Source organism: Bufo gargarizans, chromosome 11, assembly GCF_014858855.1.
Source record: "Bufo gargarizans isolate SCDJY-AF-19 chromosome 11, ASM1485885v1, whole genome shotgun sequence".
NCBI classification, from domain to species: domain Eukaryota; kingdom Metazoa; phylum Chordata; class Amphibia; order Anura; family Bufonidae; genus Bufo; species Bufo gargarizans.
In genome coordinates, this window is record NC_058090.1 from 35,239,342 (window position 1) to 35,265,724 (window position 26,383).

At 44.5% G+C, this 26,383-nt stretch overlaps 1 protein-coding gene across 1 annotated transcript in view; it reads left to right on the plus strand.

Moving 5' to 3' along the window:
• Positions 1-225: 225 nt before the first annotated feature.
• The window catches only part of RTN1 (reticulon 1), a 168,288-nt gene continuing 142,130 nt past the window's right edge, over positions 226-26,383 (plus strand). Inside the window, 1 exon segment of the mRNA XM_044271246.1 lies at positions 226-409. Within this exon segment, the coding sequence (XP_044127181.1) occupies positions 226-409 (184 nt within the window).

The following is a 26,383-nucleotide window of genomic DNA, read 5'->3' on the forward strand; positions in this document are numbered from 1 at the left end:
ACGTTCTATGCTAATCTCCAGCCTGTGATTGGTCAGCCCAGGCAGTGATGTCGAGGTGGAACTAGTGGAAACTACACAAGCCATTTGCACCTGCGTAACGCTCCAGTGTTTGTGGCATCTTCCAGGAGACACTGCAGCACTGACCCATCCCCTCTCTCCCTTCTCCCCTCCTGTTCCCAGCAGCTTCCCATAAAGAGACAACTGCAACAGATACAACAGCCCACCATGGCTGCTAATCCTGGGAATGTCAGCAGATGGCTGGAAGGTGATGTGGCTGCTCAGATGTTTCCACAGGAGGAGGGAGGTTCTGCAGGAAACAGCGCCTGGGGCTCTGTGGACCAGAAAGGGGGGACCAGCAGAGCTCAGCAGGCAGAGCATCCCCCTGTTGCCATGGGGACCACATCCACAGGTAAGCAGGGTACCACACCGGACCCCTCCTGCACTGTATACAGGTGGAAATAGCAAGTGCTTCATTGTTTACAGGGATTATTGCTACAAATGTTTGTAAACAATGATATATATATATATATATATATATTAGTAAACAATCATGTATCAAAATATTTGCAAATGATTCTTTTTTTCCTGCTTGTATACAACCTTGTATTCCATCATGTGACCCCTCCCCTTCCTCTTTTTCGCCCATCCATCACATATTTCCCATTATATGCAATGTAAAACACTTGCAGATAAGATTGTAGGATAAAAGCCTACTTGATCGCATCCTGCCGCTCAGGAATTGGGAATATAAAATTATTTTTATCTGTTTTTGCCTCGCGCATGACGGTCATACTCTAAGCTGAGCTTGAAAAGTGGCATTTAAGGTTATGCCGGACTATATAAGAGTATATTGTGGTACATGCAGAAACTGCAGTTTTAACAAGTGTGATGCTTTTAGACTAAAGCAAAAAGAGTTCTCCAAACCTTATAATGTAAGTGCTAACTGATGCGTGTACTACCCCCATTCTGCACACAGCAGTCACACTTGGAAAGTAGTTGTCAGCCACATATTACACTAACAGGTAGGAACATTGCATCATGAATGAAATGCTGTAAAGACTTATTTTTTTTTTCTGTAATATCATAGTCTTGCAATTGCTGCTACGTTCGATCTTGAGGCTTCACAACTATTTGCGTTTTGAAGTAATTGATGAGATTTTGCTATGAAAATATATGAAATAATGTGTGTGTGTGTGTGTGTGTATATATATATATATATATATATATATATATATATATATATAAATGTATTTCCCGCTCTCCTGTACATGAAAAGTGGTTGCCATTCCTACGTTTAATGACCGAGCGTTGGCAATGTGGTGTGCAACATGGAGATGCAAATAGGTGTGTATAGCAATACTGCTGTATATGCATTTACTGCAATCTCATTCATACAGATATTTCTGGAGGTTCTCGAAACTTGAAATATGTGATATAAAATAGTCTACCAGGGGATAAATATGTAGCTGGGATTGTTGGCAGCAGTTGTAAAACTATAGTCTATATGGTGTTTCTTCTGTCTGGCTGATAACGGGGACCACTAGAATGTATTTAAACTTTAAGCAAATGGTATGCAAGGCCCTGTCCACACTGCCGGCAGAAGCCATGACTGATCTGTTTTCCAAAGGATCCAAACTTGAGACTGAATGAACCCATGAAAGATTTTATTGGTGTCAGACAGGTTCTGGGAGAGGTGACGGCCACAATAGTGAAGCAGATTGCACTATTCTTGCTGCCAAAAACAGCAAGACAGAGGCTCCTAATGCAGATGTGAACAGGGAATTTTGCTTTAGTTTCCCTTTAAATCTGATGCTTCGTTTGGAGCGCTCCCTGCCAAAAATCTGAGAGAGTTACTGCAAAACACTGCTTGTCAAAATGTCACACTCATCGTCTTTGAGCTGTCACTCCCATAACGCAGATAATTTTAGTAATTTAGTTGCAAGGAGCGTTTAGAGATTAGAGTGTGCTGGGAAAAAACACAAATGAGAAGAGCGGTGTCACAGTAAAGTGTGGAGTGTGCAATGCTTTGTTACTGCAGGGATGAAAGGGTGGCGGTGGGCAGATAGAAGAGTTTCCCACCCAAGAGCTTCCTCTATTACCCAGAGTGAGAAGTGACTACAAAGTGCAGCTCTGCCAGGACCAAACATTGGCAACGCATTTCCTTCAATGGACGGCATGTGATGCTTCATTTACTGCAGTGGAAATGACAACTTTTTGCTGCATCACCAAGTAATCAACAACTGATTGCCAGAGGATCTAGAAGTGGAGCCCACCAGGATCAACAAATCCCCGTTACATGTTAGGAGGTTGTCCACACGGGAGAGTCCCTTTAAGTAGAGGTTCACATGTTCAGTTCCTGATGCAGCAGATTATGAGGCTGCCAAGTGCTAAGGCATCTAAAAGGTGGTAAAAACATGACCATCTCCTAATGCAAATACTGTTGTCTAGTTGCAATTGTTCTCATCCTCAGAAGAAGTTCTGGGGTGGGACGATGGAAAAGACTGGTTAGAAATACTGTGTCATGCCCTAGAAATCACAAATCTCTATGCTGCATGTTGTGAAAAGTCTTTTAAAATGTCATTCCCTATTAAGTCAGATGAACTTCTGTAGATCACAGCGGCCAGAATGCAACACAGCTGGTGCACGTGAATCCAAGGCTGCCGCATATACAAAGCCGTTGGTTGCCTGTTGTGGCAATATAATGAATATTGCATATTCTGCAGCCAAGTTACAATTTGCCTCATTATGGGCAGCATGGTGGCTCAGTGGTTAGCACTGGTGCCTTGCAGCACTGGGGTCCTGGGTTCAAATCCGAACAAGGAAAACATCTGCATAGAGTTTGCGTGGGTTTCCTCTGGGTTCTCCGGTTTCCTCCCACACTCCAAAGACATACTCATAGGTACCTTAGATTGTGAGCCCCATTGTATGCTAATGTCTGTAAAGCGCTGTGGAATATAGTAGCGCTATATGAGTGCATAGAATAAAACTATACATATATCAGTTTAGTTGCACTATGGCCCAGATGTAAAACTTAAAGCTCCCATGCTTCAACCTAAAACCTGCAGCTGGCCTCCTTTGAGATTTTGAAACACCAGGCCTGGGTCCATCTGCTACCTCACCAGTGCCACCCCTATAGCTATGGGCAGACTTGAGAGAAAGGGCACCTGCACATGAAGTGGAAGAAATCAAATTCCAATACATTTATAGTCAGAAAGTAGTTCTAATAGAATAAGGCCCTATTCACACAGGAGTATCAGTTTTGCAGTCCACACATTGCGGATAAGTATGAATGCAATCCATGTTGCATCTGCAATTTTTGCAGACCCATTGACTTCAATGGGTCCACGATCTGCATTTTGCAGACAAGTATAGGAGATGTGCTACCTCTTCGTGGAAAGGACGTACGGATGTGGAAAGCACACGGATCATCCCTGTGCTTTCTGCATCCGTATGTTCGGTCTGCAAAATCGGACCACAGACCCATTGAAATCAATGGGTCCGCAAATAAAATATGGACGGCACACGATCCACATCCGTATTTTGCAGATCTGCGATTTGCAGATGACAAAACGGATACGGCTGTGTGCATGTAACACTCTTCTCATCTGGGCACAACCCCTTTCCCCTTGATTGACAGGGCTACAGAATCAAGAGAGGGGAGTGACCAGAACAGAGGGGTGTTACAAAAGCAGTGCTCAAAGGGCTCCGGTCGGCTCCTTGGTGCTTGAACCAGCTAATTTGCATATTACTAAAACCCAGATATCTCAGCAACGGTTCTACCTACAGACAACACCTACATAACAAAGATATTGTTTTAATTAGCATGATCAACCCTACCAGGCAGCATGCCTGGTTCAATAGGGTTGATCATGCTGACAGAGGCTCTTTACAGAGCTGAAGCTAGTAGATACTAAGGCCCTGGTTTATTATGCTGTCACTCCAAAATTCTGGCTTCAAAAAGTCGCAGAATAGGGCTTTTGCTAATTTTTGCACCTGCTTGCGCAAAAATATTGCAACTTTTTGCATTCTTGCACAACTGACTCCAGTTTTGTAATGTGGATGGGGAAGTGGGCGTGGTTAGCTATGTTAATGAGCTTCACTCCAGATTTATCATTATGACTTTTTAAAAGTCGCAAAAAAAAGTTGCATTCTCACTCCAATTGAAGGGTGAAAAAGGAAAACTGGAGTGGCTTTTCTAGATAAAAGTGTTAGGTTTAAGGAGAAAATAAATTTATCAAACAACATGTGACATTTGATAAATGTGGCCTAAGGTAAGCCAAAGCAAACCCAAGCAAAACTGACTTCTAATATTCCTCTCATAATAAATTCCCCCTTAAGTCTTGTAATTGTGGTGGAGTTTGGGTTGTTGGTTGGACAACTTTGCGATCCACTGGCCAACGCTCAGCGACGTTCACTGACTATTTACCCATGACCACCTCTGTGCTAGACTTGCATGTAACATTGCACAGTGGACCTGACATTTTTGGTATTTAGCAATATACTGTATGTATTTTAGCACACCTTCATGGAATAGGGTTGTTTTCACACTTTTTTTCTGTTTAACAAGCAGTGCCTTTCTGCTGCCCCGATCCTTACTCAATTAGACTAGTTCAAAGGAAAACTGGAGCACTCCCCCATGTTGTACATTTTATTCTGTATAATCTAATTTAAGAAAATGAAAGCTAAAATTTGAGGCTTTGGTCAACTTCTCCATTTTACTCACTAGGTCGGTCAGCACCATTCTATCATTGTATGCATGTTATATAGTTTCATGCTGCAGCTTATACCATTCTCTTTCCCCATTTTACCTCTTGGTTGCCATATTACATATACATGAGGTTCTGTAAGTGCAGTTATTGCAAATGAATTCATATTGTAAAATATTTTTACAATTCCAGTTTTCAGTAGCATAAATAGACAAGTAAGGGCCCCATAGCAAGGATCAAACCAGGCCCCCCATATAGGACAGAAGGATTTCCGCCTAAACCCCTTGGGCCATTTTTTCCACTGAAGTTCGGGTTTGGGTTAGGTATTCTGTAGATTTTAATATTTTCCCTTATAACATGGTTATAAGGGAAAATAATAGCATTCTTAATACAGAATGCATAGTACAATAAGGCTGGAGGGGTTAAAAAAAATATTTAACTCTCCTTAATCCACTTGATCGCACAGCCCGGCTTCTCTTCTGTCTTCTTCTTTGCTGTGCACAGGAATAGGACCTTTTGATGATGTCACTGTGCTCATCACATGGTCCAATCACATGGTTCATCACCATGGTGAGGGACCATGTGATTGGATCATGTGATGTGACGTCACCACAGGTCCTTAGTCGGCAGCTCCACATTACAGAAGAAGACAGAGATCCGCAACTAAGCGATCAAGTGGACTCTGTGAGTTAATTTTTTTAATTTTTAACCCCTCCATCACTATTTTACTTTGCATTCTGTATTCAGAATGCTATTATTTTCCCTTATAACCATGTTATAGGGGGAAATAATACAGATCGGGTCCCCAGCCCGATCGTCACCTAGCAACCATGCGTCAAAATCGCACCGCATCCGCACTTGCTTGCGGATGCTTGCGAGTTTCACGCGGCCCTATTCACTTTTATGGGGCCTGCGTTGCGTGAAAAACGCTGAATATAGAGCATGCTGCGATTTTTCACGCAACGCACAAGTGATGCGTGAAAATCACCGCTCGTGTGCACAGCCCTATAGAAATGAATGAGTCGGGATTCAGTGCGGGTGCAATGCGTTCAACTCACGCATTGCACCCGCGCGGAGAACTCGCCCGTGTGAAAGGGGCCTTAGAGTAGGGGTGGAGAACCTCCGGCCCGCAGGCCACATACGGCCCCGCTCTGTGTTCTGGCAGCACACAGTGTCAGATTGGATGCTGGGGGATCTGATAGGGGCTGATCTGAGGCTAATTGAGGGTGGGGAAGGTCTGATCTGAGGCTGGGAGGTCTGGAGGGGGTGTGATCTGAGGGTGGGGGCCTGATGGGGGTCTGATCTGTGGCTGGGAAGGGGCTGATCTGAGGATGGGGGTCTGATCTAAGGCTGATCTGAGGCTAGGGAGGGTCTAATGGGGGTCTGATCTGAGAGGTCTGATCGGCATCTGATCTAAAGGCTGATGAAGGCTGGAGGGTCTGAAAGGAGGCTGATGGAGGTGGGGGGCAGATGTGAGACTGAAAAAGGGACAAAGGCAGGGACAGTTGCGAAGGAAGAGGCAGGGACAGTGGCAGAGTGAAAGGCGGGTGAGCCCCTCTCTGGACCCTCCTGGAATTAGCTTGGCTGCCATTAATGCCAAATAAATAACTAAATAAGTAACATTCTGAACTTAAAAATTAGACTGCTATGTTTGGTCAAAATGGTGCCTGTACTATATGTAATATACAGTGTATAGTGCAGGCGCCATCTTGTGCTGCAAAAATACAGCACTCTAGATTTTTTTTTATTCAAGCCCAATTTCTGTAACTTACCCCTAAGTCAATTATATCTTTGACCAAATATAGCAGTCAAATTTTTAAGTTAAGAATTTTGTATGGCCTCCAAACGATGTTACAAATATCCAAATGGGCCTCAGCAGCAAAAAGGTTCCCCACCTCTGCTTTAGTCGGTAGTCATGACCAAATTTTCACACCCCAGTAGAGGAGGGGATGATCCCAACTGGGCCCCCTCTTGCCCTGGGCCCCATTGCGGTCGCATGGTCTGCCACTATGGTAGTTATGCCCTTGCCATTTTTATGTGCTAAGATTATAGTGAATGTACAAGGTGATTTCACAGACATTGCCTTCATGATAGAAGGTTAATAGAATTCCTTAGCATTAAGGTGAGGTGCCAACTCGCTGCTCTCAGCTGGTACTATTTCTGTTTGTGGTAATGATGATGAGTTTTATTCTCCTAGTGCTAATTGGTCATTTAAAGCTGGATAAATGACCTGAATTTACATGCGCCATCAATGGTATACTGCTTCATATCCTCATTGCAGCTCCGGTATCATCCTACAGATGAGGTGTTGTATCATCACTCACTGACTGTATGTCTTACAAGTGACTTGTAAGCATAAATCTTCAGGGGTGCTGCAAACAAATAAAAGACGTTGGAATTCTTAGAACGATCTGGGTGCTATGGCGAAGCTGTAAGGGGTGCAAAGGTTGCAATCCCACCAAGGCACTTTCAGCTAGGTTTTCCTTCTTACAGGGCATAGAATAAAGAGGTTGTCCGATCCCCAGGATCTGTAAAGGTGTGACTTCCGAAACCCCTGTGATCTCCTCCTCGGTCTGTGACATTACTGTCATTGGTCTAATGGCCTTTCTGCAGCTCAGTCCCATTCAAATGAATATGATTGAGCTGCAATACCAAGCCTGGTTCTGTAGACGATTGTCAGGAAGGAAGCGTTTCTTCCCGGCAATCCACTGCTGGTCCTCATGCTGTCTAGTTGTTTGCTGGCAGCAGATCGTGATTAGACAGCACGATCCGCCACCGTGTTTAAAAATCACAATTGCCTGATGAACAATTGCTCGTTCATCGGGCAATCTGCGCCAGTATTAGAACTGGCGTTAACGATGAACTGGCCAAGATTTCACCAGTCTAATACACCCTTTACCCTGAGGTCATCAATATGATAAGTCTTGAGCAACCACTTTAATTTATGCTTCCTTAGCCCTGTATCTAAATACCCTGCCCAAGCAAAATGGCTTATTGGCAACCCCTGGCACCTAGCACATGCCCTGACAGCCCAATCCCCAAACTATACCCTTGCTTAAAGGGGCTCTGCAGTTTTTTTTTTAACTGATCCTCTGGATAGATCATCAGCATCTGATCACCCAGGACCCCTGCCGATCAGCTGTTTGAGAAGGCAGAGGCGCTTGCAGTAGTGCCGCAGCCTTCTAGCTGTTCACCGCAGGCCCAGGGACATCACGACTAGTATCACTGGCCTGGGCAGGGCTAAGCTCCATTCAAGTGAACAGAGCTTAGCCCCACCCAGGCCAGTGATACTAGTCGTGACGTCACTGGGAATGCGGTAAACAGTAAGAAGGCCGCGGTGCTGCTGGAGCACCACTGCCTTCTCAAACAGCTGATCGACAGGAAGCCCGGGTGTCAGACCCCCGCCGATCAGATGCTAATGATCTATTCAGAGGATAGATCATCAGTTTTTAAAAAACTGCAGAACCCCTTTAAAGCAGTCCACAGACCCATCTACCACATAAGATTAGTGGCAGTTTAAAGGTATGCTGGCATATCATGATAAAGTCACAATTATATAATAATTGTAGATAGACCTTTTGGATTTACAAACATGTTCTTCACTTTTACAAAAAAGAAGGAATTTTCTTAGCTGTTCTGCTCACTAAAGAAAGTCCAATGGATCCGAATTAGGTTTCAAGTAGATTTCTTTGATGTGCTTAGGCTCTGCACATTATGAGACTCTAGAAGTGTTATTATATGGTGAATGCATGTAGCTATCAAAACAGGCATGTGAGGAGTGATGACAGGTCCTCCTTAAAGGGGTTGTTCAGAGCTGAACCCGGACATACCTGCATTTTCACCCAGGCAGCCTCCCTGACTTCAGCATCAGAGCAGTTTGCTAAATCGCACAGGGCAAAGGCATTTTCCAGAGTTCTGGTGACATACCGGGCTCTCCATTGGGCTGCCAGGAAGCCTGGTGACGTCACCGGCACTGATGGGCGGGCTTTATCGCTGCCCTAGCCAGTATAACTGCTAGGGCACGCTAAAGCACGCCCATCTGAGCCTGTGACATCACCGAACACACTGCCGAAGCTTCCACCCGGCAATGTGTTATTGTAAACAAAAGAGCCCTTGCCCTGCGCAATCTAGCCCAGGGTAAGGGAGCGCATCGGAGCATGAGATGCTCTGATGCCAACATCAGGGGTGATGCCTGGGTGAAAATAAGGGTATGTTCGGGTTCAGCTCTGAACCCGGACAACCCATTTAAATACTCTTAAAGGTACCAGAATTGGAGCTGGGTCAAAAAGAGAGTGGTCAGTATCACTCTGTCCCTCTATTGCAGGGGTGGGGAACCTCTGGCCGGTGGGCCACATATAGCCCCTGGGATCAATTCATGTGGCCCCTGCCAGAATATATAGTGAAAATGCTAATGACCGCTTCCATTATGGAAGCGATCATTAGCATGCGGGAGGCAAGGGAGGTGAGAACAGCACTGCACTGGCTGTCTTCACCTTCCCTGGTCTTTTTCAGGCCCCTGCTTTGTGTCTTGACAGCACACAGTGTCAGGACGTAGTGCACGTAGATGTGCACTACGACCTGACGCTGTGTGCTGTCAGGTCACAGTACAGTGGGCAGCAAGAAGACCAGGGAGGGTGAGTGAATCTGCCGAGTGTCAGTGCCTTCTGGAGCTGGAGAGGTAAGTTTATTTTTTATTTTTTTTATTGTCTGATCTGAGGTCTGAGTGGATGCTGGGAGGTCTGATAGGGGCTGATCTGAGGCTAATTGAGGATGGGGAAGGTCTGATATGAGGCTGGGGGATCTAATGGGGTCTGATCTGATGCTGGGCGAGTCTGATCTGGGGCTGGGGGGTCTGATCTGGTGCTGGGGGTGGTTTGATCTGAGGCTGAGGGGTCTGATCTGAGGCTGGGGAGGGTCTGATGAAGGTCTGATCTGAGGCTGATGGGGCTGATCTGAGGCTGGGGAGGGTCTGATGAAGGTCTGATCTGAGGCTGGAAGGGGCTGATGGGGTCTGATCTGAGGCTATGGAGGGTCTGATCTGAGGCTAGGGAGGGTCTGATGGGGGTTGATCTGAGGCTAGGGGGTCTGAAGGGGGGGTGATCTGAGGCTGGGTGGTCTAATGGGGGTGTGCTCTGAGGGTGGGGGGCCTGATGGTGGTCTGATCTAAGGCTGGGGAGGGTCTGATCTAAGGCTGGGGGGTCTCATCTGAGGCTGTGAGGTCTGATAGGGGCTGATCTGAGGCTAGGGAGGGTCTGATGGGTGTCTGATCTCAGAGGTCTTATGGGCATCTGATCTGAGGCTGATGAAGGCTGGGGGGTCTGAAAGGAGGCTGATGAAGGTGGGGGGGGGGCAGATCTGAGACGGAAAAAGGCAGGGACATTGGGAAGAAAGAGGCAGGGACAGTGGCAGAGTGAAAGGCGGGTGAGCCCCTCTCTGGACCCCCCTGGGATTAGCTTGGCTGCCATTAATGCCAAATAAAGAACTAAATAAGTAACATTCTGAACTTAAAAATTAGACTGCTATGTTTGGTCAAAATGGTGCCTGTACTATATGGAATATATATAGTGCAGGCGCCATCTTGAGCTGCAAAAATACAGCACTCTAGACTTTTTTTTAAATGAAAGCACAATTTCTGTAACTTATCCCTAAGTCAATTATATGTTTGACCAAATATAGCAGTCAAATTTTTAAGTTGAGAATTTTGTATGGCCCCCCAACGATGTTACAAAATTCCAAATGGCCCTCGGCAGCAGAAAGGTTCCCCACCTCAGCACTATTGGTACAAAGCATGGAAACATAAAAACGCACACTCATGATGAACTCTAAGCAACAGCAGTGTTTTTAGCAACCCATTTCATCCATAGGAGTTGAATTATTTATCCTTATTCATGTAGCTTTTAGTATTTGTCAGCTCAGCTTTGCATATTTTTTTATATGTTCTTATGCCTTGTTCCTATAGAGCAGGAGAGACAGAGTTACCCCCTTTTGATTTGTTGCCCATTCTCCAGTTTTGACGTATTTAAAAGGGTTGTCTCATCTGAGACATTGGTGTCATATTACTAGGACTTGTTACCTCTGGGACCCACAGCTATGTCCAGAACAGGACCCCTAAAGTGAGCGGAGAGCAGCCTTGTATGCATGCCAACCCTCCATTCATTTCTATGGGACTGTCGAAAATAGCAGAGCACTGACTCGCTATCTTCAGAGTTCCAATAGCAGTGAACGGAGCGCTGGCCTAGATTAGGCAGTAGGCTTTCCATTCATTTTTATAGGGCTGCCGAAAATAGCCAAGAACGCTCCCTTGTCTATTTTTGGAAAGTAGCATAGAAATGATTGGAGAGCACGCCGACCATGTGCTGTGCACTCTCCTTCACTTTTGGGGGTCCTTTTTGGAGATAGGTGCAGGTCTCAGCGGAGGGACTGCACCTATCTGACTTTGCTTGCATATCCTAGTGATATGCCATTAAAGTCCCAGATGACACAACCCCTTTAAGTTACATGTCCTGAACTAATCGTAATGGTTTAATGTCCTGAGGAAGAGATCGGTACAGTCCCTTAACGCATTGAGCCAGGGCCGGCCTTAGGTGTTCAGGCGCCCTGTGCGAGCTAACCTTGTGGCGCCCCCCCCCCCTCACCCTGGGGGGGGGGGGGGTTGATGTAGTAGCAGGAAAGCACACTGTCCCCCTGTCCTCTATGAGCCCCCCCCCCCCTCACCCATTGCACACTTTTCCCACTCCAGATGGGCCAGTGGGCTGGCAGCAGCACATCCCCCCGCCCAGTCACCATGGCATTGGCACATTTCTCCCTGTCCCCTCCAGATGGGCAGCATCAGCACATCTCTGTCCCCCCCCCACCCCCGCGTCACCATGGCATTGGCACATTTCTCCCTGTCCCCTCCAGATGGGCAGCATCAGCACATCTCTGTCCCCCCCCCCACCCCCGCGTCACCATGGCATTGGCACATTTCTCCCTGTCCCCTCCAGATGCGTCACCATGGCATTGGCACATTTCTCCCTGTCCCCTCCAGATGGGCAGCATCATCAGCACATCATGTGCTGATGCTGCCCATCTGGAGGGGACAGGGAGAAATGTGCCAATGCCATGGTGACGCGGGGGTGGGGGGGGGACAGATGTGCTGATGCTGCCCATCTGGAGGAGAAATGTGCCAATGCCATGGTGACGCGGGGGTGGGTGGGGGGGGGGGACAGATGTGCTGATGCTGCCCATCTGGAGGAGAAATGTGCCAATGCCATGGTGACGCGGGGGTGGGGGGGGGACAGATGTGCTGATGCTGCCCATCTGGAGGAGAAATGTGCCAATGCCATGGTGACTGGGGGAGCGGGGGGGGGGGCAGAGATGTGCTGATGCTGCCCATCTGGAGGAGAAATATGCCAATGCCATGGTGACTGGGGGGACAACAGAGACTCTGTCCCCCCCCCAGTCACCATGGCATTGGCACACTTCTCCCACCCTGTCCCCTCCACTTGGGCAGCATCAGCACATCTCTGTCCCGTCCCCCCATCCCCCCATCCCCCATGGCACTGTTGGCACATTCACATAAATCATTCATAATCATTTCTGCAAATAAAAAAAACCTTGTTCTCTAGCTGTGCCTGAAGAAGACTAGTGCTGCCGCGTGGGCCTTGCTGACTCTGCTGGCTGGGCGCGCTGTCTGTCTCCTCTCTGGGGGCGGAGCTCAGTGGCTACGCTCCAGCAGCCACTGGTCTGCTCTCTTAAAGAGACAGGCAGGCCAGCCAGGCAGCAGAGCGGCCGCGAGCCCCGCCCCCTCCTCACTCCTTCAGTCCGGACCGGATCGCAGAAGAATAAAGATTCGCTTCACTGCAGGCTGCCGCCCAGCGCCCTGTGTGAGTCTGACTGTGTTGTAGTAAGTCCGCCCGCAGGCCCTGCCCCCTGCAGAATAAATATTCGCGTCACTGCGGGCTGTCGGCCGCCCGGCGCCCCTGTTGCTATGGCGCCCTGTGCGGCCGCACAGCCCGCACACCCCAAAGGCCGGCCCTGCATTGAGCACACTAAGAAAGTATAAGAAGAGGTTAACTCTGGGGTCCGTGACCTGGGCAAAGTTGACCTTGTGTCATTCCATCGGCATAGTGCGAGCATCTGCATTCAAGCAGTGCCCAGATTATAGAAATGTTCATGTAGATCTACCAAGGATTTGCTTCCATCACACTAGTGATCAGGGGCAGATTGGAAAGTTAAAGGGGCTCTGCACTTTAATTTAACTGATGATCTATCCTCTGGATAGATCATCAGCTTCTGATCGGCGGGGGTCCGACACCGGGGACCCCCGCCGATCAGCTGTTTGAGAAGGCAGTGGCGCTCCAGCAGCGCCGCGGCCTTCTCACCGTTTACCGCCGGGCCGCCCGCCCACTGACGTCACGACTTGTATCAAGTAGAGTGGGCGCGGCTAAGCTCTGTTCACTTGAATGGAGCTTAGCCGCGCCCACTCTAGTTGATACAAGTCGTGACGTCAGTGGGCGGGCGGCCCGGCGGTAAACGGTGAGAAGGCGCGGCGCTGCTGGAGCGCCGCTGCCTTCTCAAACAGCTGATCGGCGGGGGTCCCAGGTGTCGGACCCCCGCCGATCAGAAGCTGATGATCTATCCAGAGGATAGATCATCAGTTAAATGAAAGTGCAGAACCCCTTTAAAGTGGCCCTAGAAAAAAACTAAAAGTGGCCTCATGTTGTAGGCAAGTCCAAATTGACAGAAAGCAGAGCAACAGAAGTAGGCATGTCCAGCAATACCATAGTGCATAACAAAATACCGCACCAGCAGAACCAATATCACAGTCTGTGCTATAAGCAATCAAAGGATCGCATGCTCAAGTACCCTAAAGGGGGGAAAAATTAAAGTAAAAAATAAGTGTAAATTCACGCGACCGAATGTGTTTTGTGGTCCGCAAATTGCTGTGTACATTTATTATTTTACAGCTGGCCCATAACAGAGCAATCCTATCCTTGTCTGTAATGCAGACAATAAAAGAACATGTTCTATTTTTTTGCGGAACGGACATACGGACACGGAATACACTAGGAATCATTTCTGTTTTTTCTGCTGCCCCATTGAAGTGAATGGCTCTGTATACAGGCTGCAAAAAAAAACGGAACGGACATGGACATAAAAATACGTTTATATGCATGAGCCCTAAGAAAGAAACACAAATATATAAAAAATTTAAATCAACCCTTTATAAAAATAAAAACACTAAAAATATACATACATACACTATTAAAACATATTTATAATACATGGTGAATGCCAGAACAGAAAAAAATAAAAATGGATAATAATAAAATATAACGGGCGAGTTGCCATTTTTTTGAATAATAAATGATCAAAAAGTCATATGTGCCCCAAAATGGCACCAATAAAAAACTACAGCTTGCCTTGAGGGCAGAGATATAAAAAAGAGTTATGGGTGTCAGAATATAGTGATGCAAAGAAATAAAATGTCAAAGTTTTTTTGTTTTTTTTGTTTTTAATCGTAAAACATAATAAAAAAAACTATCTACGTTTGGTATTGCCATAATCGTACTGACCCACAGAATATTGTCATCATGAAGTTTTTCCGCAAACCATAAACTCTGAAAAAAAAACTGTTTTGTGTTTTTATGTTTGTTTTTTTTATTTAAATTTCACCCCACGTATTTTTTTTCCTGTTTTCCATTAAAAAAAGATATGATCAATTAAATACTGCCATTAAAAATACAATTTATCACACACAAAAAATGCCTTCACATGACTGTGAACTGAAAAGTAAAAAAGTTATGGTTCTTGGAAAACGGGGAGAAAAAAACTAAAAATAGGCTGTGTCCTGAAAAGGTTTAGTGTATTCCAGTGTAATTTCTTTTTTTTTTTTTTATGCTGTAAACAATCTTCGCTCTTTTACCTCTAATTGTGTCTATTTTTTCATTCTGTATCTAATGTTGACTTTCATGTATTATTACAAGTGACTACTGGAAATGGAAGAGCCGCTCCTGGTACTTTCAAATGAATCATCATCAAAAGTAGAATAATCCTGTGTATAAACTAAAAAATATTAACTCATTTATACTATTATGCTGCATCTAAGAAAAAAAAAATCTAAGTCACTTATGTAGGTCCTGCGCCTCTACATAACCTAGGTGCATGAAGCTGCAGCGGACAGGGACTAAGGCCAGCGTCTTCATCCCCAAAGTATACATGAGATCTGTCAATTCTCATTCACTTTGCTGGTACTGTATTAGGCTGTAGTTTTCCAGCACAAAAAGCTGCGCAGAAAAAGCAAGTGTAATCTGCAACATGCGCAGGCAGCCTTATTGTCATGGTCTCGAAGTACAATGATCCCTTGAGAATTGCTGGCATTCCCTTGGCCAGGTTGCTATGGATCATGACCATCTAGAGGTTGTCATGAACTGCCCAGTACTGTGTAAATAAATACTTAATTGGCAAGACCCTGTAATATCTAGTACAATGGTATCTGCCCTGTGTCCAGCTGTTACAAAACTTTAACTCACAGCCTCTGACTTTCAGGGCACGTTGGTGGTTGTAGTTTCACAACAGCTGGAGAGCCGCTGGTTTGGGAACAGTATTTATACAATGGACAAGTTGAGTTGTGATGCTAAATGATGACGATCTATAGGAAGCAGACTAGGAGAACTGGGAGATGTACATAGCAGGACCTGTGCTGTACAATTGTGGGATGGTCCTTCTCTAAATTCTAGATCAGGGGTGCTCAACCTGCGTCTCTCCAGCTGTTGCAAAACTACAACTCCCAGCATGCCCTAATCGCTGTAGGCTGTCCAGGCATTCTGGGAGTTGTAGTTTTGCAACAGCTGGAGAGCCGCAGGTTGAGCATCCCTCCTCTAGATGTTGTTAATAGTCTACCATTCTCTTATTCCTTATATTTTATATTTCAGTAGCTTTTATTTAACATCTTTTGATGCATAAAAGTCATAAATAACACAAGAAGAATTAAAGGAGTTTTCTAGGAGTTCAGTATTGATGGCCTATCCTCAAGATAGATCATCGGTATCTGATTGGTGAGGGTCTGACTCCTGGCACTTCTGCCGATCTAGTGAGTGCTGTGGCCTCCTCACAGCTTGCCAAGCACAGTGCCATACATTGTATTGTGGCTGTGCTTGCTATTGCAGCCCAGGCCCATTCACTTGAATATAGGCCATGTGACTGATGAACGCAACCACCAACCTAGGAAATGGCCACAGCCACTCACCAAAGCACCACAACCTCTTCAAATATCTGATAAGTGTGGGTGCTGGGAGTCAGACCCCACTAAACTGATATTGATGGCCTATCCTGAGGATACGTCATCAATATTGTACACCTGGAAAACTCATTTAGACAGGCGGGAGAAAATTTCAGACTTCAGTAAACAAAGGGAAGCATACCAAGGCAGACCGTGTGCCTCCTATGGGTCCCTTAGAGAGAGGAGGCCCAGATTTTTTTGGCCCCATCACCTTGGCTATTGGGTGGTTAGATATGGAGAACTTCTCTCATTACAAGACCTGCATTGTTGGCAACCTAGTGGCCCAAGGGTCATGAAAAGGAGTGGAGGGGAAAGAAACACCAGACTCTTCTGTTCTGGGTGGCATATCCAGCGCCAGAATCAGGTGTCCATTTTGACCCTTGCTATGGGCTCCTTCTCTTCTATGTACAGCACTAGTAGAGGAAGGTTACATTCTACATTTTACCACCTCTAACCATTGACAGTTCAGGACTTTCTGGTCCCGATGGTTTACAGCATGAGTAAGATAGAAATATATTGCAAGATTGATCAGCAATAAACTGAATTCCATTTTCCAGGCTTAGGTGAAATACGATGTCCTGCATATTTCCATTAAATCATGGACGGCATATTGGGAAACGCACTTACGTGATTGCATTTTTCTGAATTATTTGTGCAGACAAAACATTACAATACTATTGCTGACATGCATTATGTAACAATTGGATTTTTAAAGGATTATTTTTTGTCATTGTGACACATTTGATTTAATCACTGGATACTTCAGGAAATAACAGGCTAAAAATACATGAAAGGGAACGTGTCACCACAATCTTGAACTATTACCTGCAGTCATATGTAATACAAGGAGTCCATATTGTTATTTTTATTTTACTACTTCCCCCCTTTCCCTTGCTGTTAGGGTTTAAAGGGGTTCTCTGGTAATACTGAGCTTTTACCAAGCGATCACAGCCTGCCTCTCCACACATACCTGCTCTCGACACTCCTGCCTCCTCTGTGTCCATTCCAGTCCCTTGCTAGTTTCCTCCCAGCGCTGCATGGACATGGTCACATGCTTCACTGCAGACTGCAGTCAATGACTGGCCTCAGCGGTGACATGCAAATCACTGCTGAAGCTTCTCATTGCCTGCAGAGGAGCATGTGACCATGAAGAAATCAAGCCAGGGACTGGAACATGGATACAGCAGAGGACTGGAGCGGCCGAGAGCAGGTAAGTATGTTTTAGAGAGGCCGGCTGTGGGCACTTGGTAAAAGCGCATTATTCTGAGAAAGCCCCTTTAAAGTTGTGCTGAAATACATTATCAGGACTCCTGTGCATGCGCACATGAATCCTCTCCATTATTTTATCTGCAGATAATAGTCCAGAATCTCCATTATATTACTGCAGATAGTAGTCCAGAATCTTCATTATATTACTACAGATTGTAGTCCAGAATCTTCATTATATTACTACAGATTGTAGTCCAGAATCTTCATTATATTACTACAGATTGTAGTCCAGAATCTCCATTATATTACTGCAGATTGTAGTCCAGAATCTCCATTATATTACTGCAAATTGTAGTCCAGAATCTCCATTATATTACTGCAGATAGTAGTCCAGAATCTTCATTATATAACTGAAGATAGTAGTCCAGAATCTCCATTATATTACTGCAGATAGTAGTCCAGAATCTCCATTATATTACTGCAGATAGTTGTCCAGAATCTCCATTGTATTAATGAGGATAGTTGTCCAGAATCTCCATTGTATTACTGCAGATAGTAGTCCAGAATCTTCATTATATTACTGCAGACAGGGGCGTACATAGAAATCATTGGGCCCCATAGCAAGAATCTGAATTGGGCCCCTTAACCCCGCCCACTACCTTGGCCCATCCCACCTCCTGCCCTGGCTCCTCCCCTGCCACACCCCCATTTGCCAATAAAGAAATGTATACATGACCTACTGAGGACTCCAGCATAACGCAAACCGGACGGATCCGTTATGCAGGCCCTAGACTTCTATTATGACAGAATGAATAATGGAATGCCTATAAAGCTGCCTATAAAGGCATTCAGTTATGCATTCCGTCATGGAATTGCATTATGGTCCGTGGTAACGGAATCCATAATGCAATTCACTATTTACCACCAAACGAAGCGTGAACGAATTTTAAAATATGAAATTTGCTCATCTCTAATTATGAACAGACTGGGGACGACTAATGCTGGCGGTTTTATTTGTGTTTTTGAGGTGACAGGTTCCCTTTAACAGCAAGCAGAGTTCATGGGGGGGCGAGGGGGGGGGGCACATTTCTGAGTCCTCTATGAGCCTACAGTACCGCCCACCCCCACAGGAACTCTGCTTGCTGCTGCCCTCAGAAAGTCCTATACATGAAGTTCTGGAACTGGAACGTTTTATACAGTCTCTATTAGCACTAGCGTAATTAGAAATGACTGGGCCCCACAGGAAATTTTTGAATTGCTCCCCTCCCAGCTGTCCGGCACCTCTGACCAGCAGAGACACTTGACTTCCCTAATACAGTCCAATTATCGTCCAATAGACAAGTCATGGAAATATAGAAAGTATACTGTACTAACCAGAAGACCTTTATTCTTACCTTTACTGTCAAAATATCCTACTACAGTATACATATATTTCCATGACTTGTCTTTTGGACGATAATTAGAATTTGGACTGTATTAGGGAAGAAGTCAAGTGTCTCTGCCGGTCAGAGGTGTCAAACAGCTGGGGGGGGCCCTTCAAAAATTTTCTGTGGGGCCCACTGCCCAGTCATTTCTAGTTACGCCAGTGCTAGGAGACTGTTATTAGTACAGACTGTTATTAGTACACTACAGACATTTTTTTCATTAATGATCCCGGTTGTAAAGATAGTCCTACTGTGTGGACGACAGCTGGCAGTGGCACAGGTCCGGACTGGCTGTGAGATGATGGTTTTGGCTTTTCGGTGGCACTGGCGTCTGTCGCGGCCGGGCAGCACAACTCACTCTAAAGTTCTTCCATGCTGGGTGCGCGCCTGCTGCCTGCACTGGCTGGGCCAATCAGCAGCAGGATCTTAACACACTGCTAATGCTGATTGGCCCAGTATGTGAAGCAGTGCAGGAGCGAGGGAGCGCGGCTGGGTCCTAGGGAGCGCACAGTGAGTCAATGAGAAGTCAGACGGGGGGGCGTGTATTATTATCGGCGGCGCTGGGAGACAATTATAAGTGTGCAAACCGGCCCTGCAGTGAGCGCAGTTGCAGGGGGCGGGGCCTTCCGAGCGCTCCGGGCCCCCCGGTGCCGCGGGCCCCATAGCAGTGGCGTACCCTGCCTCTATTGGCGGTACGCCACTGATGCAGATATTGTCCAGAATCTCCATTGTATTAATGAAGATAGTTGTCCAGAATCTCCATTATATTACTGCAGATAATAGTCCAGAATCTTCATTGTATTACTGCAGATAATAGTCCAGAATCTCCATTGTATTACTGCAGATAATAGTCCAGAATCTTCATTGTATTACTGCAGATAATAGTCCAGAATCTCCATTGTATTACTGCAGATAATAGTCCAGAATCTTCATTGTATTACTGCAGATAATAGTCCAGAATCTCCATTATATTACTGCAGATAGTAGTCCAGAATCTCCATTATATAACTGAAGATAGTAGTCCAGAATCTCCATTATATTACTGCAGATAGTAGTCCAGAATCTCCATTATATTACTGCAGATAGTAGTCCAGAATCTCCATTATATTACTGCAGATAGTAGTCCAGAATCTCCATTGCATTACTGCAGATAGTAGTCCAGAATCTTCATTATATTACTGCAGATAGTTGTCCAGAATCTCCATTGTATTACTGCAGATAGTAGTCCAGAATCTCCATTATATTACTGCAGATAGTAGTCCAGAATCTCCATTGCATTACTGCAGATAGTAGTCCAGAATCTTCATTATATTACTGCAGATAGTAGTCCAGAATCTCCATTGTATTAATGAAGATAGTTGTCCAGAATCTCCATTATATTACTGCAGATAATAGTCCAGAATCTTCATTGTATTACTGCAGATAATAGTCCAGAATCTCCATTGTATTACTGCAGATAATAGTCCAGAATCTTCATTGTATTACTGCAGATAATAGTCCAGAATCTTCATTGTATTACTGCAGATAATAGTCCAGAATCTCCATTATATTACTGCAGATAGTAGTCCAGAATCTCCATTATATTACTGCAGATAGTAGTCCAGAATCGTAGTGACGGATTCCCTTTAAAGGGGTTGTCTTTAAAAATGGTATAAGAAAATGAAAAAAAAGATACCCACCTCACCAATTCCCCCCGGCTCCCATTCTGATGCTTATTATGTTCATGCTGGTCTTTGTTTCCTGGTCCCCATTGATACTCCGATAGAGTCCATTTTGCTGTTTGGCCATTTCCTGTGGATCGGTGAGTATACTTTTTTTTTTTTTTTTAAAGAAGTTGTCTCATATTAGCAAATGGAATTTATTATGTAGAGAACGTTAGTACAAGGCACTTACTAATGTATTGTGATTGTTTATATTGCCTCCTTTGATGGCTTGATTTATTTTTCTATCACATACACCGCTCATATCCAGGGGGTTACGACCACCCTGCGGTCGTGCTTGCACACTATAGGAAAAAGCGCCTGCTCATGCGTACTCCGGTGGTCCCGACACCTATTCCTAGAATGTGCAAGCACAACCACTGTTGCTGGATTGAAGAGTGTCCAGTGGTCGTAACCCCTGGATATGAGCAGTGTATGTGATAGAAAAATGAATCAAGCCAGCAAAGGAGGCAATATGGGCAACCACAATACATTAGTAAGTGCCTTATACTAAGTAGTATATTTTTTCATCGCTTTTTGTCCCAATCACTTTTAAGAGGAATATCTTAGAACACAATTTCTTAATAGACTGTTATATCTGAGACAGATGACCAGATATGAAAAATCAAATCCAGTTAGTGCCATCACATCCCAGCACAGCAGTGCCTAATGCATATTCACTTCCCTTTCCTTCAAAACCCTAGGAGAGCTAAAGGATGTCACGTCCTGTGGGCCAGTTAACCCTTACTTTGCTAACTGCAATGTATGTGGAAATGTTGGATGAAGGTGTCAAACCAACTATTGCTCCTTGTGGGACCTTGAGTACTGGATCACTTCTCCAAAAGTTATCATTCACCACAGTTCATGAATGGCATGAGTCACTTTAAGGCCTCATGCACACAGTCGTTGGGGACCGCCCCAATGCACGGGCAACATCCGCGTGGCAGCCGGGACGGATCGAGATCCATTCAACTTGAATGGGTCAGTGATCCGTCCGCACCGTAAATAAAAATAGAACATTCTATTTTTTGCAGTGTGGAGGCACGGACAGAAACACCACAGAAGCACTCCGTAGTGTTTCCGTGGGCTTCCGATCCGTGAATGGGTCCGCATCCGTGATGGGGGTGCACGCGGCCGGTGCCCGTGCATTGCTGACCTGCTGTATGCGAGCCGCAATACGGCAACGGCCGCGTGCATGAGGCCTAAGAGTCAATTTAAGGATGCTCATGTTGAACTTTTTTTTCCCTCACATCTGTTCTCCCGCCAGCCTGAATCCTCAGGACAACAGCCATCTACTCCTATTACTCCACTGCCCTCTCCTTTCCTGAATGGAGCTGCCTACAGATGTGGTGACCCATTGCCTCGTTGTGTTTTATTCAAATTTTTCGAAGGTCTCATGCGCACAAACGTATTCTTTTTCCGTGTACGTTTTGTTTTCTTTGCAGCCCGTATGGGGGAACAATGGGGCTGCAAAAAAAAAAAAAAACGAAACGTGTGCATTTAAAAAAATAGAACATGTCCTTTTATTGTCCTCATTACAGACAAGGATAGGACTGTTCTATTAGGGGCCGGCCGTTCCGTTCTGCAAAATGCGGAATGCACATGGGCGGTATCCGTGTTTTGCCGATTTGCAATTTGCGGACCGCAAACCATCCAACGGTCGTGTGCATGAGCCCTAAATGTGTGTCTTTAATATTCACATTCAGCTTCCTTTTGGAGGAGACCGCTGCATTGTTTTTATGCATAAACGATTTTCTGCTTCTCCCAGCAACCAGCATGTGCTTCGTATTGTCTTCACTTGTGTTTTTTTCCATTCATTGCCGCATTCCCAGTAGACCTCTTGACTGGGAAGAAGCCTATACCAATGAAGGTTTTTTTTTTTTTTAAGCCCAGCGCTGCCTGACTGCTATTAGAAGAAATCTTACCTGACCTGTGTAACACAGTACTATACGTCTCTCATCAATCACCATGCGGCTTAACTCCTTAATGGTATCAGATGCATTCCCCAAGTGTCACTTGCTATCAGCATCAAGCTTTATGAGTCATCGGTTATAGCGAGAATATTTTTAGTCAATCCATAAAACTTCCTGAACATTTTATTTCTTAAAGGACAGGTAACACATATTTTCATAGCATAATGGAGAGTAAATGTGATTCTGGTTTTTGAAGACTGCATCGGAAATCTGGAAATTTATATCTTCCGCTCTTAGGGCTCATGCACACGACTGTATGTATTTTCCGTACCTGAAAACAGGATTCAGATGTATACCATGATGGATCCATTCACTTTAAAATGCATCTGTCAGCAGATTTGTACCTATGAAACTGGCTGACCTGTGACATGTGCGCTTGGCACTTGGTGTTGGTCCCATGGTCATATGAGCCCACATTGCTGAGGAGGTTGCCGTTACACCTAGAGGCTCTGCTCTTTTTGCCACTGCCGTGCCCTCTGCACTTTGATTGACAGGACCTGGCAGTGCTGAGTGCTGTACTCAGCATTCTCCAGCAGAATAAATGGAGCAGCAGTGTGTATGCGTAACTGTTGCTCAGGCAGGGACTCTGGACCACCTGTTATGATCAAGGGTCCCCAGCGATCACTGTGGACGGGCGATATGTTTTTACGGTGGCACATCCCATTTAAGTAGGACTGTTTTAGTAACTATGGTATTTGCATTCTCCATGTAGTAACAATTCTGAAGCATCTATTCTTATGACTCTATGTTGTACCATTCCTTTATTAATCCTGCTAGAAGTTTAAAAATAAATTGCCAGCAGTCTGCAGTAAAGGTACTGCTGGGTGCTACCAGTAACGGGTGTGTTCGATCTCTGCCGTTGGTGATATCACCCATCTGTACCTTTACTGCAAGCTGCTGGCAATTCATTCATAAATTCTAGTAGAAATAACAAAGGTAATGGCACAACATGGAGTCATAAGATTAGATGCTGGTGGATGAGGAATAAAGGAAGCACCTGTTGTTGGAGAACCCTTTAATATCTGGTTTCCTGTACTTACAATATTTTGTTCAGACACAGCTCTTGTAATGAAAGGTTTTTGCAGATTTGATGTATCATGCCGCCATGTCTTCGTACTTTTGCATTAAACAGCTGATTTTTAACTGACTCATGAGAATTCAGTAATTAGATAACTGTCCTTGATACAGCTTTCTGTTGTCATGGGACGTAACAGAAATAAATCCAGCTAGGCAGAAGCTACTTTGGCACATTTGCCACTAGCAATTTTCATTTGGTGGCTTCTGAATATGTGCTCAGAATAGAAGTTTATTTATATCATGTATAATGGAGTGGCACACACGTACTGTAGCTATATCAAGGACATGTGAAATAAAGTGATGGGATGAGGCATTCTAGCAGACATACAAGAAACGGGAAGAATAAGTCAAAATTAAAAAAAAACTTTCAAAGGGAATCTTTCACCAAGAAGTTCCCTGACCCTGTTAGACCAGGCACAATGGGGCACGTTTACTATAGTGTTTGCACCTGTTTTTAGTTGAAAAATGCTGTTTAAGGCCGAATGCACACGGCCGTTTTTCACGGCCGTGAGCGGTCCGTGGAACCGCGGCCTGGATTCCTGCTGAGAGCAGGAGCGCACGGCGTCATTGGTTGCTATGACGCCATGCGCTCCCTGCTGCCCCCGCAATACAGTAATACACTGGTATGATCTATACCAGTATGATCTATACTACTGTACTGCAGCTGAAAGTGCGCTTGTTTTGGAGGCTTTTTCGTCTCGTTCAACAATTTAGAAGTTTTAGACTAATTCAAGAGGTTTTTTTCAATCTACTGATCTAGGTGCACCTTTTTTACTCATGAATTAGGAGCAAAAACAGCCTAATTTTTACTCCACTCCAGGGCTGGCTTATTTTTATTTGACAGTTTTAAGTTATAAAGTCCAATTTTTGGCATTAAATGTCGCACTTTCTTAGAGACATGCGACTATTCTCCGCACAGATGCAACTATTTGTCATGTGCAAATGAATCACACCAGTCTGAGTGAATGTGAACCTGTCATACTGAAAAACAACCACCAGAGGTCAGACTAATAACAATACGTCGAGTCTGATTCATCAACTGCTGTGCAACTTTTCATAAATATTCAGCAATAGAAAGACAGCGAATGAAATACGCCAGTTTAATTTTATGGCTGAGCTTGATAAATGTGCCCCAATGTCTTGTAGGGCTAGCTCAGCTAAATATGATACCATTAAGTTAGCAATCTGTTGGTCCATTCTGGGGAAAAAGTACTTATAACCCCTTAGTGACCGGCCTGTTTTGGGCCTTAGTGACCAATTTTTTTTTTTTTCCTTTTTAATCGTCAGATTCCAAGAGCTATAACTTTTTTATTTTTCTGTCTATGTAACTGTATAAGGGCTTGTTTTTTGCATTTGTAGTTTTTAATGGCACCATTTTACGATACATATAACTCACTGATTAACTTTTGTTAAGTCTTTCTTTAAAAACAGCAGTATTGCCGCTAAGTTTGTACGTTATAAAAATAAATAGAAAAAATAAAGTGTTTTTACATCTTTTACATCACCGCATTCCAAGACCCATAACTTTTGTACTTTTTTTTTCTGTGGATCTGTGTCAGGGCTTGATTTTCGAAGGAGGACTTGTAGTTTTCATTGTTACCATTTTGGGGTACATTACACTTTTTGATCATTTTTATTCAGTTTATTTGGTGGTGATTTTTTAAGGTGTTCACCATGTGGGATAAATGAAAGGGGTGTGTCATGAAGCATATTCTACATTTTTCAAACCAGCACCTGAATCTAAATAGTTTTGTATTTGCATGTAATTAAAAATGTAGTATAGCCATCGAGCTATTCTATAAAATCTATCTCTATAGCGCCTCCTGCTGTTTGTTCTTTTCCTTATTTTTTTCTGTTCGTCTCACTTTGCTGGTCGAACTTGCCCAGTTTAAATTTTAAACTGGAACCAGCTATATGTTCTGTTAGAAGTTGTGGCAGTTACAGAGAGAGAGCTGCAGCGGAAGGGACATGCCCCTTGAGCTGCCAGGCTGAAGATAATATAGCAGAACAACCGGAGCAATGAATGAGGAGATCTCTGGATCCATGTGAGGTACAGGGCTGGTTCTAGCCTTGTTAGAAAGAGACTGTCATGTACTATATGATGTCTGATGTTCATTTTTTACATCAATCATGGCAGAACCCCTTTAAGTGAAAACTATGTATTTTGGGTCGATGTCCACTTTAATGGAATCCTTATTGACTCAGGACATCACATGGCAGGAATACATTTCCGCATTTAATATTAGGGCCCCATTCTGGGTTTTATTTTGGGGCCATTGGATCACTAGTTGCACTGCTATTTCAGCTTTCTTTCACCGGATCCGTCCCCATTGACTTGCATTCTGGGTCATGATGGATCCGTCTTGCTCCGCATCCCAGGACAGAAAGCAAACTGCAGCATGCTGCTCTCCTGTACAAGAACTCCAAAATGCATTCCGTTCCATTCAGTTCTGTTTTGTCCCGATTGACAATGACGGATCTCAGTACCGGAAAATGTTAACGCTAGTGTGAAAGTAGCCTTGTAAAACATTGAGAGACATGCTGACGTACATTATAAATTCTGCTGCACAGTCCAAGTGTGTGATCCAGTCAACGTCATTGCAGAATCTCTATAGAAACTGTTCGGGGATATACACGATGACTCAATATGTAATTGTTATAAATGCAGTATGTCTTATTTCATAATTTCTACTGGAAAAGGTTTTCAATGAGTAATAAATGGATTTCAGTGAATTGAATTATATAGAAAATGTACAGTTTTCGGTCTGGTTTACCTTAGACCAGGCCTTCTGCACTGCGAGAACTGAAAGTTAATTGAATGCCTCAACAATCTACTGAATACGAATGCGTACATTACATTTCTATAGTTATACATTTTAGTTGTGTATTCTGCGTTATACAATACATCGCCAGAACCATTTCTTCTAAGATACTTCTTTCATATACCAGTATTTGTATCGGCTTGCATACCAATGGCTCGTCAGTGTGCCAGCAGCCCAAACTGGCTTCATGTTTACTTATGGTTACCAAA